Source organism: Ceratotherium simum, chromosome 33 (genome assembly GCF_057802395.1).
Source record: "Ceratotherium simum simum isolate JZ-2026a chromosome 33, ASM5780239v1, whole genome shotgun sequence".
In the NCBI taxonomy this organism is placed as follows: Eukaryota; Metazoa; Chordata; class Mammalia; order Perissodactyla; family Rhinocerotidae; genus Ceratotherium; species Ceratotherium simum.
This window is the reverse complement of record NC_141932.1, coordinates 16,648,318-16,662,510: the sequence shown is the minus strand read 5'-3', so window position 1 is coordinate 16,662,510 and position 14,193 is coordinate 16,648,318. Positions and strand designations below refer to the sequence as shown.

Sequence of the window (14,193 nt, the reverse complement as noted above, 5' to 3'; positions counted from 1 at the left end):
CTGCCCAGCCAAGGAGGGCTTCCTGGAGGAGGAGCAGCTCAGCTGTGACTGGGCGAGTGATGAGCAGCTAGCTAAACATGGCAGGATGGAGGGGTGTGCGTTCTAGGTGGAGGGAACAGCATGGACAATGGCTGGAAAGCAAGAGAGAGTGCAGGTCCTTTAGCAAATGGTATATGATTTAGGGTGAGTATAGAGTCACTGAGAGGTGAGGCTAGAGATGCTGGCAGAGCCTTGAAGGTTGGGGAGAGGGGCCTAGGCTTTCTTCCAAGGGCACTGGGGAGCCATGGTGAGGTTGTGAGCAAGAGAGAGGCGGGGGCAGGTTTGTGCTGGAAAGGGAGGGAAAGAGGTCAGAAGAGCAGGGAGGAGGTCGGGGCAGGACAGAAGGTGAGGAGGGAAGGGGTATTTCAGGCTTATGGGGCAAAATGGGCAGGACAAGTGTGGTAGCTGACAGGTGCCTGGACTGCGGCTGTGGCTGGCTCAGACCGTCCCGCTGGAGTGTTCGTGGTCTGTGTGGGCTGGGGGTGGAGCTAGGATTAGTGATGACATCTTCAGTTGGGGACAATATTGTAAAGGACATCCCAACGTCTGACAGGCCCTGCCTGCCTTGGCCTTTGGAGTCTCTTCTTCCTGTTTGAGTAACTCTCCGGGGGCTCTTGGGGACATCCCTGGGTCTCAGATTCCCCTCTGTCCAACGGAGAGTAGACTTCCTGATCTCTAAGAGCTCTTTACCTGTGTGACTTAAGGTTTGAAAAAGTGCTTCCTCCAGCTTCCTGAGGGCTCTGTCCTCTTTATTCTGCCTCACATTTCCTTCTGAAACCTGTGTCTCTTTTTGGGCCCGCCCTCCGCCCCTGCTCGTGGAGGCCTCAGCCTATTGGATGGAATAACGGTGATTGACGTGGCCAACACCCAATACCTGTTCAGATTCTTCTTGACATCTATTACCTGCTCCTTCCACTCCCCCCACGGCCCCTTCCTGCTCCTTCCTGGGACCAAGCTCTCCAAAGGCCCACCCCTGAAGACTTCACCGGGATGCTCTGCCCCAAGCCCCAGTCTGGAGGAGGAAGCAGCTTGGGCAAAGACATTAAGGTGGGAGTTGCAGGGGGTAAGGAGAGAGTGAGCATATACGGGAATAATGGCGACACAACTGGAAAAATGAGTCTTCAGCAAGTGGTACGCGTTTCAGTTTGACCTTGAAGCATCGCAAATAATAGGGGTGCGTTCTAGGAGATGTGGGGAGCCATGGCAGGTTCTTGAGCAAAGTTAGGGAAGTTGAAAAGACTGGTAGCAGCGATAGAGGGCTGAAGTCAGACGGCAGAGAAGGAGGCTAATGAAAAGCAGAATGAGGTATATGTGAGGAGATGCATGGGAGGTCTCAAACTGGAGGCCCGCGGGCCACATTCCAGTCTCAGAGATTTTGTTTGGTCTGCATTTCTCCCTGGCGTGATCCCTGTGTTAGAGATCTGAGCATGAGTGATTGGGAGCCCAGGTTGGGAAGGGCCCAAGCTTGGCTATGTGACACTGGGCCACACCTCTCTGGGTCTCAGATTCCCCATGGAGCCTTATAATTTTTGCTTTAGCCCCTGTACCCTAACTTTGCCTCATTTTAGAGATGGGCTGAAACATGCCTAGTACATGCCAAGAGAGGGCAAACCACTTCGAAGTCACACAGCGGCCACTTGCAAAAGTCCCTCCTCCTCGTCCCTCAATAACCATCGCACACAAAGCTAAGGCCACCATTGCTTTTATTTGTTGCTTTGAGTGGAGAGAAAGCATCAGCCCCAGATGTGCTGGGCACCTCTCCATCAGCCAGAGCTCCAGGTGGTGGGCGGAGCTCCGGAAAAGGAGAGGGCGCGAGGGAGGGTTCTCATTGGCCAGAACCCAGAGGATGGAGCCCATTGGTTGGAACTGTGGTTGGAATCGGAACTCCGAGAAGGGTGGATGGAGCCCCCGGTGGACCGACCCCTGATTGGGCCTCCGGAGGAAAGGGGCGGGGCAAGGGGTGAAGGGGCGGGCCTCCGGGGGGCCGGCTCCTCCCTCGGGCTGGGGCTCCAGCAGAGGGCGGCGGGCGGGCTGGGCGCCTACTTCTGGGCGGGGATCATGTCGTCGATGGACTGGCCCTTTTCCAGCTTCTTCTCCATCTCCACCATGAGCTTCACGCCGTCCACCACCAGCTGCACCTGTTCCACCTCGGACGAGCCCAGCCGATCGGCGTTGGACACGTCGAACACCGAGCCCACGGCGGCCGTGTCCACGCCCCCTGCGGGAACAGGAGGCAGGGGCGTGAGGAGGACGCAGAGGTGCCGGAGCGCGGCCCGGGACGCGGTCCCCGTGCCGACGCGACAGCCGCATGTATTGAGCGCCTACTGTGTAACAGGATGTGTGCACTCAAAGCCCCCTGGGTGTCTGTCTATTCGTGGGCCCACATCTCCGGCTTTAGGTTCCTCACCCCTCAACCATCCGAGAAGAAAATGTAACATGGTGGGTAAGAGCAGCTCTGGAGCCAGGACCATCCTCCCCTTTACAGGTGGGAAACTGAGGCCCCCAGGGGGCGGGAGACATACACAATGTATATTATATCACCATGATGATGTTACATTGACTCCTATGAGATAAGGCCTGCCGATGTCCATTTGCAGAGGAAGAAACTGAGGCTCACAGAGGGGCAGCCTCGCCGACCCCCAGAGCCCTCTGGGATGCCCCCCCTCGCGTCCGCCGCCGCAGGGGGGATGCGGGGCCGCACCTGTGCCGCGTTTCTGCAGGCGCAGACGGGTGAGGATCTCTTCGAACTTGGGGTGCTTGCTCAGGTGCGCCAGCTTCACGTGCACGCCTCCACGCAGCCCGGTGCCCAGGTTGGATGGGCAGGTGAGCACGTAGCCCAGGTGCTCGTTCCACATGAAGGGGTGGCCGGCTTTCTTGAAGATCTCCTCAATCTGAGGTAGGGGGAGAGGACCAGGGGTCAGAGCCGGCGGGCACCCCCAAACACGCCCGCAACTGGGACGGGGTTCGGAGGGACAGGGCGTGAGAATGTATGTGGGTGGCGGCGGGGTTCCGAGGGGGCGGGGCTGGAAACCGGGAGGGATGAGATTCTGAGCGGAGGGGCCCGGGGACACGGACAGTGGCAGATTCCGAATCCGCTTTGGAGGCAGGTTCTTAGGGGCGGGGCTTGAGCACAGGGGTGGAGCCATGATCCCAGGGGGCGGGGCCTTGGAAAGTGGGTGGGGCGGGTGCGAGGGGCGGGGCTTGGGCACGAGGAGGAACTGGGATCCAAGAGGCGGGGCCTTTGGAAAGGGTGGGGCAGTGCTGGGGGCGGGGCTTGGGAACAGGGAGGAGCCGGTGTGCGAGGGGCGGGTCCTTGGGCAGCGGGTGGGGCGGGGCTGGGGCGGGGCTTGGGCACAAGGAGGAGCTGGAGTCCGAGGGGCGGGGCCTTTGGGAAGCGGGTGGGGTGCTCAGGGTGGAGTCAGAAGTCAGCCTCGAGGGGCGGGCGCCCACCTTCTGCAGCCCCACGCAGAAGCGGCGGAAAACCTCCTTCATGTTGCCCCCTTTCTGCATGGAGATGACTCGGAGGTGGTCCTCCTCGTTCACCCACACCAGGAAGCTCTTGTTGTCATTGTGCCTAGGGTGGGGCGCAGCAAGAGGCCGCGGAATCAGCTCCGCGGGAACCCCATTCCCCGCTCTCGCAAACACATACCCCCGCTAGGGGGCAGCGGGCCTGCGGGGCAGGAGCGGGTGGCATCGGCTTCTTCCAAACCGCAGAAGCTTACACCTGCACACACTAACGACCCGGGGGTCTGTGAAAGCTCGAATCCCGAGATCAAGGGCTTTTAGGGTCTTAAGTCTTTGATTCTTAGAATCTCAGAATCTTTGAAAAATAGAAGCCTGGAATCAGAATTGATAAATCTTGGAAATCCTACATCTGGTCTCAGGACCGGAGAATCCTATCATCACATTGTGACGTCTCAGAAACAGAGTCTTAGAATCATAAAACTTTAGATCTGGAAACCATGAATCACAGAATCTGAAATGAGTGGAGTCTGAGAACCTAAAAATATTTAAAATCTTAGAATCATCCAATGTGTAAATCTTAGAACCCAAACTCTCCAAATCATTTGAAACCTAAATTCTGGAAAACTTTTTAAATCTGACTCTCCAAATCAGGGATTCTAAGATTCACGGAAAGCCTAACGAGCAACAACAGTTAGTGATAAAGATCATCCTAACAGCCAAGATGTACTGAGCGCTTACTGGATACCAGGCACTGTTTCCAATGCATTACATAAGTTAACTCATTTAATCCTCAGCTATGAATTATCGTGATCTCCATTTTATAGAGGAGGAAACTGGGGCAGAGAAACATTAAATAATGTGCCCAAGGTCACACAGCTTGTAAGTGGCAGCCCTGGGATTTGAACCTGGGGAGTCTGGCTCAAGTCTGAGTTCCTAACTGCCACCCCTCGGGTCCAGGTTTCCCCAAATGTGACACACAGACCCCAGGGAAGGTGGGCAGGGGAGGCAAGATCATTTGGGGGGCACTTGGAAAACATCATATTTGTATGACTCTGGTGGAGGAGTGAGGAGGGTCATGGGGGGACTAGAAGGGGTTGCAGGGGGTGGTCCTGGGGCAGCGGGGCCTCACCAGATGCCGCGGGCATCGGGCCAGTCTCGGGCCATGCCTGAGGCCAGCAGCAGCGGGGACACGGGCTTGTCGAACAGGAAGTGGTCGTCGATCAGCTGCTGCTGCTCCTGCTCTGTCATGCTCTTCAGAGGGTAGTACTTCCCCTTGAACTCGCCCGTCAGGCTGTTGAGGGCTGGCGAGCCGCAGGGGGGAGTGGTCAGCCGACTGCATCGGTGGTCAGACCCCGCACCGCTGTCCCCAACGGGCCTGGACCTTGGCCCCATGGAGGTCCTAAAGGTGCCTATACATTGTCTCAACCCAAATTCGTGCCCTCCCCCCAAAACGTGCTCCTCCCCTATCTGCCCAGGTCCTGGGAACAGCCACACCATGTGCTCAAGCCAGAAAACGTGGATTCCCTCTTCCCACCACAGCCCCTCACATCCAGTCCATCTGCAAGCAACAGCGAGCTGGTGCCCGCTCCTCCTGGCTGCCAAGACAGAGTCAACGCCTCAGGAATTTGGGGAGCCATCGGTCAAAATTCTTATAATATAGTATATATAGTCTTTGTATATATTCAGATATATTATAAATATATATTAGGTAGATAATAAATATATTTACATATATGTATAATATTTACATAATGCATATTTATTTATATACGTTTTAATCATTATTTACATAATATACTATATAATGTGTTATATATCATATACTATATACTATATTCTTAAAAGTAAATTATGTAAACTTATAATTAAGTAAATTATATTTAAAACAAAGGTGATAAAAACTCAAAACTATCACTTCCTGGGCCGGCCCCGTGGCTTAGCGGTTAAGTGCGCGCGCTCCGCTACTGGCGGCCCTGGGTTCGGATCCCGGGCGCGCACCCACGCACCGCTTCTCCGGCCATGCTGAGGCCGCGTCCCACATACAGCAACTAGAAGGATGTGCAGCTATGACATGCAACTATCTACTGGGGCTTTGGGGACAAAAAAAAAAGGAGGAGGATCGGCAATAGATGTTAGCTCAGAGCCGGTCTTCCTCAGCAAAAAAAGGAGGATTAGCATGGATGTTAGCTCAGGGCCGATCTTCCTCGCAAAAACAAAACAACAACAACAAAAAACTATCACTTCCTACTTATTTGACTACATTTACTATTATTTACATTCTTGACGTTATTTTCATCTACTGTATCTGTAAGGTGGGAATGCTGTATAATGATGTGCTACTATGCACCTCTTTGCATCTCTTCCCATCTCGGCATGACGTCACATCGATAGCTTACCATTGGCTATGGTAGGAGAAGCACACCATAGAAATTGGCAGTCACTGCAAATTAGGGCTTTTTTTTCTTTTGAGAGCTGGTTGTTAAACATTTACCGGAACAACATGAGTCCTGCTGGTTTTACCTCCAAAACATACCTACTCTTTCTCTCCATCCCATTGCTATCCCTCCTCCCTCGTCTGGACCACTGTGGTTGTCCCGTCATGGTCTCTCTCTGCTCCTACCTTTTCCCACGGTCTGTTCCCCACTCAGCAGCCAGAGGGATCCACGGAAGTCTGCACCAGTCCCTCCTCTGCTCACTGCCCTCCCATAGCTTCCACGGACCCCAGAGTCAAAGGCAAAGCCGCCCCGACAGCCCACAGGCTCTGCACAACCTGCCCCACCATAATCCTCTGACTTCATCTCCTCCCCTCTCCCCCTTGCCCACTCGGCTTCAGCCACACTGATCTCCCTGCTGTTCCTCCAACACAGCTTCCCACCTTAGGGCCTTTGCACTTGCCGTTCTACCTGCCTGGAATTTTTCCCCAGGTAGGCTCCTTCTTGTCAATCAGGTCTCAACTGTTCCTTTCTAAGCTAGCTTCCCCAAGCCATTCTCTGCCACACCCCTTGTTTCTTGGCTTCATGGCACTTTGGAATTATCTTGTTCTTTGGTTGGTTTCTGTGTTTCTTCTCATCTCCCCATCAGGCTGACAGCTCTGTGAGAGCCATGACCTTGTCCATCTTATTCATAGGAGCCCCAGCTCCCCGCACAGGGCCATAACAACCGTAAATGTTTGCTGGATGGATGGATGCATGCATGCATGGATGCATGGGTGGATGGATGCATGGATGCATGGATGGATGCATAGATGGATGGATGGATGGATGGATGGATGGATGGATGGATGGATGGATGCATGGATGGATGGATGGACGGATGGATGGATGCGTGGATGGATGGATGCGTGGATGGATGGATGAATGGATGGATGGATGGATGCATGGATGGATGGATGCATGGATGTCAGGACCCTGGTGCAGAAGAGTGTCTGCATGGATCTGTTCAAGGCCCCTCAAGTCTTGGCAGCCCCTCTAGACTCCCACCAGGGATAATGCTGCCAGCTGTCACTCACCAAGCATGCATAATATACCAAGCTCCTTACATGTTTTGGAAAATGGGGGCCCAGGGGAGCCAGAGACCTGCCCACAGAGGAGCAGAGCCAGAGCTGGGTGACCCCAGCGGTAGGCGGGGTCAGGGGATCTCACCTTCCACAGAGAGTTTCTCCACCGCCCTGCGCTCCCCGCGGGAGCAGTGTGGGGGCAGCGTGTAGCCCTTGATGCTGCGGCCGGTGCGTACACGGCTGCTGATCACGTAATGGGGGTCCAGGTCATCTCCACCCTGGAGGACAAGTTGGGGGTCAAGGCCCAGCAGACCCTTCTGGGTGGGCCGCCCCGGCTGCCCCATCCCCCGTCTTCCACCAGATCCTCCCATTCTCCCTGGCTCTCTGCTGCTTCCTCTGGCTCCTCCTTCCCCACTGGCCTCTCTCCCCACGGCCCTCCCCTGCTCTCTCTCCCCCTCTCTCTCTCTCCATCTCTGTCTCTCTCCCATCTCCCCATCTGTTGCTGTTTTTTTCTCTATACCTCTCCCCCCCATTTCTGTTTCTCTTCATCTCTCTCTCTGTCTCTCCTCCCCCTCTGACTCTCTCTGTCCTCTCTGCGTCTGTTTCTCCCTCTTCTACATGTCTGTTTTGTGCCCTACTTTTCTCTCTCTTTCCCCTCTGTCCCTGTCTCCTTGTCTGTCTCTGTGTCTCTCTGTCCCTCTCTCTGCTCCCATCTCCCTCTGTGTTTCTCTCCATCTCTGTTCATCTCTGTGTCTCTCTGAGCGCTCCTTCCCACCTCCATCCTGCTCCCTCTCTCCTCCTCACCCCTCTGTCCCCCATGCCCCCTCCCCTGGGGGCAGCCGACCTTGAGGTTCTCATGGTTGAGGTCAGTCTTGTGCTTGTCGGTGGGCTTGTAGCCCCCGTGCCGGTCCTGGATGATGGGATCGAAGAGATCCTTGAAGACCACATAGGACTCCTCGTCACCGGCCACACAGCCCACGGTCATGATGAAGGGGTGACCTGGGGGATCAGGGTGACGTCAGAGGTGCTCGTCCCCAGCAAGGAAGGCCGGGGCCCCTGGGTCCAGTGTAGACTCTGTGTGTGTGTGTGTGTGTGTCTGTGTGTGTGTCTTAGTGGGGGTTCATTCAAGATCTCCGAGTCAGAACTGAGAAGGCTGAGGGTTGGTAGGACAGGGAGGAAAGGCTGGGAGAGGTCAAGGTGGCATCTGGGGTGACAGAAGAATGCTGGCGGGCAGGGCGAAGGAGGAAGGAGAGTCTCCAGGGGCCAGTTACAAGGTACTAAAAATATTACCATTTCAGAGTCCCAAAATCATGGGACCTTCGCTTAAAAATTTTCAGAACCTTAGACTATCAGCTCCCACAAATAAGAGACTTGAAAGACCCTGTTATTTCCCAGATAGGGAAACAGCAGCCAGGAGAGAGAGAGGGCCTCTCCTCTCGATCACACAATGAGTTGGAGGCTAATTCTAGAACATGACTTCCGCCCACCACTTCCACTCGCCCTGGCGGGGTGTCCTTGGAGAAAGAGCACAGCACCAACCACACCCCCTGTGGGATCCCGAGTGCTCGCTTTGTGTCGGGCACGGACTGCTATGTTTTCACGACACGGGTGCCCATTTTTCAGGTGGGGAAACTGAGGCCAGGGAGATGAAACGACTTCCTCAGGGAAGTCTCCCATTACACCTGTGCACATTTATTGAGTGGTTACCCCGTCCAGTGCCAGGCCCCGTCCCCCCAGCCCTCCACACATAGTAACTCATTTGTTTCTCTCCACATTCCCTAGAGGATGGTTCCCATTTTGCAGATGGGGAGACTGAGGCCCGGGGAGGTGGGACGGAGGCGGCCTCCGGAGCCCCCGCCTAGTCCCGGCGATGCTTACCTGGGTTGTCCACACCTGTCTGGATGACGTCGTCCAGAGTGAAGCCGGATGGCGTCTCCTTGTCCCGAAGCTTCTTGTAGATGTCGAAGGTCAGCGCCTTAGCCATGTGGTTGTTGTGCTTGCTGAGGTCCGGGTACTCCTCCTCCGGCTTGTAGTTCAGCTTGAACTTGTTGTGGGTGTTACCGAACGGCATGGCGGCGGTGTGGGGGGCCTGGCGGGCGGGGGAGGAGGGGAAGGTCAACTTGTACCCAGTGCAGACCAGCAAGGGCACAGAGCGAGGCCTTGGGGTCAGGCCGGCCTGAGCGCCAGTCCTGACTCCTGTGCTGTGTGACTCGGAGCCAGAGGAATCCCGTCTCTGAGCCCTTGCATCTTGACAGGATGCATCAGGAGTCTCGGGTTAGGATTTTGGCTCTGTCACATCCCGGTGGTGACCTTAGACTAGTTACCTTATAAAGACTCAGTTTCTCCAGCTGGAAGATGGAGAGGGGAACCCCTTGGGCCAGAGTAGTAATCGTGGCATGGATAAGAGTGCAGGTTCTCAAATCAGACAGCCTGGGTTTGAATCCCAGCTGTGCCACGTGCAACAAGCTGTGTGACCTTAGGCAAGTTGCTTAACCTCTCTGTGCCTCAAATTACTCATCTGTAAAATGGGGATCATGATAACCCTCCCCTGACAGAGGAGCTGGGAGGACTAAATGAGTTAATTATGTAAAGCACTTGGAATAGTGCCTGGGACACAATAAGCATTATTTTATTATCTTTTTTTTTGTGTGAGGAAGATTAGCCCTGAGCTAACATCCATGCCAATCCTCCTCTTTTTGCTGAGGAAGACTGGCCCTGGGCTAACATCCGTGCCCATCTTCCTCTACTTTATATGGGATGCCGCCACAGCATGGCTTGACAAGCGGTGCATTAGTGCACGCCCGGGATCCGAACCTGTGAACCCTCAGGCTACACCACGGGCCAGCCCCACAATAAGCATTATTTTGCTCAGCCGTTACCATAATAATTATTATTATCGTTATTTTAAAGGTCTCTGTAAGGAGCTGGCGAGAAGGTGGAGGGTGTCGCTGGGAATGAGTGTGTGAGCAGAGAAGGGACATTCTCTCCACCAAGGTTCTTGGGTGCTCAGTCAAGGGATGAGGGGCAGGGTGGAAGAGAAGGCTGGATATATGCCCCCACCTCCGTTTGCCCACAACTCTCCTGCAAGGCTCAGTTGAGAAGAGACGCTCAGCCTCTAGGGTCGACAGAGCTGGGTTCAAATCCCACCTATGCCATTTCCCTGCTGTGTGACCCTAATCCAGTTGCTCGACCTCTCTGAGCCTCTGTCTGCCGTGAACTGAGCCTTCCCCATGGGGTTGCCGGAAGGATTCTTCGAGTTCAGGCGTAGGTCCTGGCGTGGAGTTGGGGCCTGGTACCTAGAGGGGGTGGCTGCTATTCTAGTTATTATTACTTTTATTCACAGGGCCCAGAAAGGAAGAGGGACCCTCCAGCAGTGGGGGTAGGGGTGGGATACCCACCCCCGGCTCCAGGAATGGGAAGCGAGGACGACGGTGGGAAGGGGATGGGGACCAGGGTGAGCTGAAGGCTCAGGCATCAGGCCGTGGGGGATGGGACCCCACGAAAGCCCTCTGGAGCTGCTGTCCAGGGTTGAGGATTTATTTTTAGAGTCTGGCAGACTCGTCCCCCGCCAGCTGCCGCCTCCCACCCCACCACCCACATTCCAGGGGCTCGGCTTGCACCAAGTCAGCAGGCTGGAGACAGGTGGGCCAGGATGGCCGGGAGGACACGCATCCAGGCCTTGGGGCTCAAAGGCTTCCAGCCCAGAAACCCGCCTTCAGAGGGTGTCCCCACCCCCACCCCCAGGCAGGGCCCTGAGCCCAAGAGACACGAGCAGAAATGGCCCCAGAGCCACACACACTCACATTACCCCCAGATGTGATCTGGGGCCCCAGGGACCCTCAGATCACACCATAAACAGAGTCACACCCACACACCTCCAGGCTCAGGGATGCACCCAAGACACAGGCACAAGGTCGCACTGCTGTGGGACACAACAGGGACCCACAGGGTCGAAAACCCAAAGACCCCACAGCGTGCACTCTCCCAGCCCCTGACCAGTGACACACAGACACCTCCTGCGGCTCCTGGCGCCCAATTCCGGCGACAAACCGTCAAGAACAAGGCCCAGCCCGCAGCCCCTTGCAGGGGGTGACAGCTGGCAGCTGTCAAGTCTCCTTTAGTCTCTGGGATCCCTCCCCAGGACCCTGTGCCGAAGAGGTCACACGTCACGGCAGGGGTCCGGGGCTCACAGGTGGAGGGGACCCCGGACACAAGGTCAGTCTTCCCACACACCTGTGTGCAGGAGGACGGGGTGGGGGTGGCCGCGCGAGGCCCCTTCCAGAGGCAGGTCGGTCCCTGGCACCCCTGGGCACCCCCACTCTGGAGCCCACCCTGAGTCCCACCGCAGGCGGTACCTGGCTGGGCTGTGCTGAAAGGGGCTCTCTGTATCCCGGAAGGTGACACTGACCCGAAGGAAAAGCCTGCAGCCCTGGCCTTATATAGGGGGGGCCCCGGGCTGTGCTATTGGCTGGGAGGGGCTGCCCCCAGGGAGGGGGCCCCCAGAGCAGCTGAGCCTCCCACCTGGCTCCCTGGGCACTGTGCCCACCCTGAACCCAGGCATGCCTTGCGTCCAGCCCCATGGCCTTGTATGGGCTGCCCCAGGGGCTGGGCCCTGGCCACCCCCTCCGAGCTGATTCCCCGGACCAAGTGCTGAGTCGGGCTGGTGGGGACAGCTGGCCCCCTGCCAGGGACACGGGACCGTGGCAAGAAACGTCCCAGGCACGTAGAGGCCTCTCCTTAGCCCCAGTGGCCTTGACCCTGGAAAACGGCAGAGTGCCCCGAGCGGAGCATCTGGGGAAAACTCACGATGGCCCCAGGAGGGCCAGGTATCTGATTTCCCAGAGGAGGAAACAGAGGTCCAGTGAGGCTGTGACTTGCCCGCTGTCACCCAACCATAGGGAGCACATGACCAAAGCCGAGGCGGGAACACAGGGCAGCCTGACCCCAGACGCCTGTGCTTAGATGCGCTTCCCTCCTTGGGAGGGTGCGTGGGGGAAACTGAGGCTCAGCTGAGTGGAGGAGATTCGAACTCAAGGTCGCCCGCCCTGCTCCAGCCTCCGGTGACGCGGGGAGATTTCCCCCATGGCGGGGACAGGGAAAGACTCTGCCGGGAATGGGGTTTATTTTTAGAGCGCGCACTGCGCTGTCTCCTCTGCTGAAGGCCGAGACCCAGGGGATGGGGGGCGCGGGGGCAGGTGTCGGGGGTGGGGTCGCCACGTGTCCGGGTTAATTATAACCAGGCGTCTCGGGTGTCCCCGGCCTCGCCTCCTTACAAGGGCAGCCGCGGCTCCGGAGGCGCCCGCGCGCAGGGCGAGGGGGCTGGGCGGAGACTGGGGTCAGAGCGCCCGACCCGCACGGAGCCGGGAGCAGCAGGAGCTCTCGGCACCTTGACTGTGTGACCGGGGACCTCAAGGGCTGAGGATGGGACTCTGCGGAAGGGGGACATAGAGGAAGCTGCTCTCTCCGCCTGGAAGGCGCCAAGATTTCAGGACAGGCGAGAAGGCGAGTCCAGGGAGCGCCCAGGATTGCAACCAAGAACAGAAAATTCTTTATCCTCTGGGGGTCCTCCCTCCTCCCCGGGTCTCCATCTTTTCTGGCGTCTCTCGGGTCTCCCCCATTTCTTCCCAGGCAAGTGGGGGCTGACCTAGGGAAGGGGGGCCCTCTCGGCCTCCCCCTAGATTCCTAGTGGGGAGGGGGGTGTTTAGGAAACTTTTCCTTGGGGCCCAGCCCCTGAGCTCTCCACCCACCTGTCCCTTCCCAGCAAGGTCAGAGGGGCAAAGTTCTCCTTCAAGGTTAGGGAAACTGAGGCAGGGAGAACTCAAAGGAACAGGTCTGGAATCATAATGCATTTATCATTTCAACAATATTTATAAAGCACTTACTGGGGACACCACAGAAATCAGCACAAGACCCTGCACTCATGGAGGTGACATTTTAGGGAGAGTGAATAAATATAAGCTGTAGTGTCGGGGCGATAAGGGCTTTGAAGGAAAATGAAAGAGGGTGAAAGGTGAGTGATGGCACAGCAGGGGAGGTCAGGTCAGGCCTCTGCGGGGAGGTGACATCTGAGCAGAGACCTGAGGGAGAGGAGGGAGCCAGCCATCTAGGGATCTGAAAGAGGAACAGCAGGTGCAAAGGCCCTGAGGTGGGAGTGGCTTGGCATATCTGAGAGACAGGGAGGAGGCGGGAGGGCTGGAGCAGATGGGGCAGAGGAGAGAGCGGGAGGAAGAAGATGAGGTTGGAGGGGGACAGGAGCAGACCCGTAAGCCCTGGGGGCTGTGGGAGGAGTTTCCACCCCGCTGTGAGTGAGATGGGAACCCCTGAGGATTGTGAGCAGTGGAGGCACAGGATCCAGCCACATCACACACCAGGGTGAGTGGCACACCCCTGGACCCCTAATAACTCGCTGTGGGGACATTTGACATTCTTTTTGGACACGCAGCATCAGAAGCCCTTTCTGTGTTTCGGGAGTGCCCGCCCTATGCCCGCCTCCTTTGAGGAAGCCAAAAACGTCAGAAACTCGGTTTCCCAGCATCCTTTGCAGCAATAGTCCAGTCATGTGACCTGGGATGAGCCAATCAAACACTCCAGCAGGACCTTGTGTCATGAGCTCCACCCACTTCATCTTCTTTGAATCTCATAGACACAGTTGGCCTTGGGGAGAACAAAGACCCCATTATATATCTTTATTCCACCACCTAGCCCCCCAGAGCCCGTCAATCTCCAATCTGTCCATCCCTCCTCCTACCCTAGCTCAACACCTCCTCCACTTCCCCTCCTGCCCGGGCCTCCTCCCTGGTCTCCTGCCCTGGTCTTGCCTCCTCCCATCTACTCGATACTTGCTGACCTCTCCTTCTCAGAACCTGCTGTGGCTCCCCAGTGCCCTCAGGATACATGAGTATTTGTTGACTAAATGAATAATGGTAGCCTTATTAGTTAATTGGAAACCACTCCACACAGCTTAAGCAGAAAGGGCTTTACTACCAGGTATTAGGTGCTTACAAAATCGTTGGAAGGGCTAAAGGGGCAGGTTCTAGGCTGGGCCTCCGGGAACACCTCTCACCCCCAGAACCGTGTTCCTTCTGGAAAATTGGACGTGCTAGAAGGAGGCAAGCATGGATGTTGAGTGGCCACTCCACAGTCCCCACCCTAACAGTTGACTCTTATGGAGGACTCCTATCTGTCTAAGTGCT

The 14,193-nt window shown here is 56.4% G+C and overlaps 1 protein-coding gene and 1 long non-coding RNA gene across 3 annotated transcripts; one reads left to right on the top strand and one right to left on the bottom strand.

Annotated features, from left to right (window-relative positions):
* The first annotated feature begins 360 nt into the window (after positions 1-360).
* LOC147912858 (uncharacterized) lies at positions 361-5,209 on the top strand. Its single transcript, XR_015549484.1, has 3 exons — positions 361-1,086; positions 2,127-2,862; positions 4,980-5,209. It is a non-coding gene; the product is annotated as an uncharacterized LOC147912858 (long non-coding RNA).
* Positions 1,966-9,071, bottom strand: CKM (creatine kinase, M-type). 2 transcript variants are annotated; one of them, XM_087421556.1, is made up of 7 exons: positions 8,879-9,071; positions 7,841-7,999; positions 7,146-7,364; positions 4,634-4,805; positions 3,490-3,613; positions 2,741-2,930; positions 1,966-2,257 (listed from the first exon to the last, which is right to left on the bottom strand). In XM_087421556.1, the coding sequence occupies exons 1-7, from the start codon at positions 9,069-9,071 to the stop codon at positions 2,079-2,081; spliced, it is 1,236 nt and encodes a 411-aa protein (XP_087277682.1). In that variant the 3' UTR covers positions 1,966-2,078. The 2 variants fall into 2 exon arrangements, with proteins under 2 accessions (XP_087277682.1, XP_087277683.1); XM_087421557.1 differs by having other exon boundaries at positions 7,146-7,278; positions 7,845-7,999.
* Positions 9,072-14,193: the final 5,122 nt, after the last annotated feature.

What these genes read in the sequence shown, in the direction of transcription:
- CKM (XM_087421556.1), bottom strand. Translation starts at nt 9,071, where the DNA reads ATGCCGTTCGGTAACACCCACAACAAGTTCAAGCTGAACTACAAGCCG. An exon ending in CCATGAGAACCTCAAGGTCG is followed by an intron (nt 7,365 to 7,840) that starts GCTGCCCCCAGG and finishes GGAGAATGGGAG; the next exon opens with GATCTGGTGGAAGACGGGGG. An exon ending in CCTGCAGAAACGCGGCACAG is followed by an intron (nt 2,258 to 2,740) that starts GTGCGGCCCCGC and finishes CTGTTCCCGCAG; the next exon opens with GGGGCGTGGACACGGCCGCC.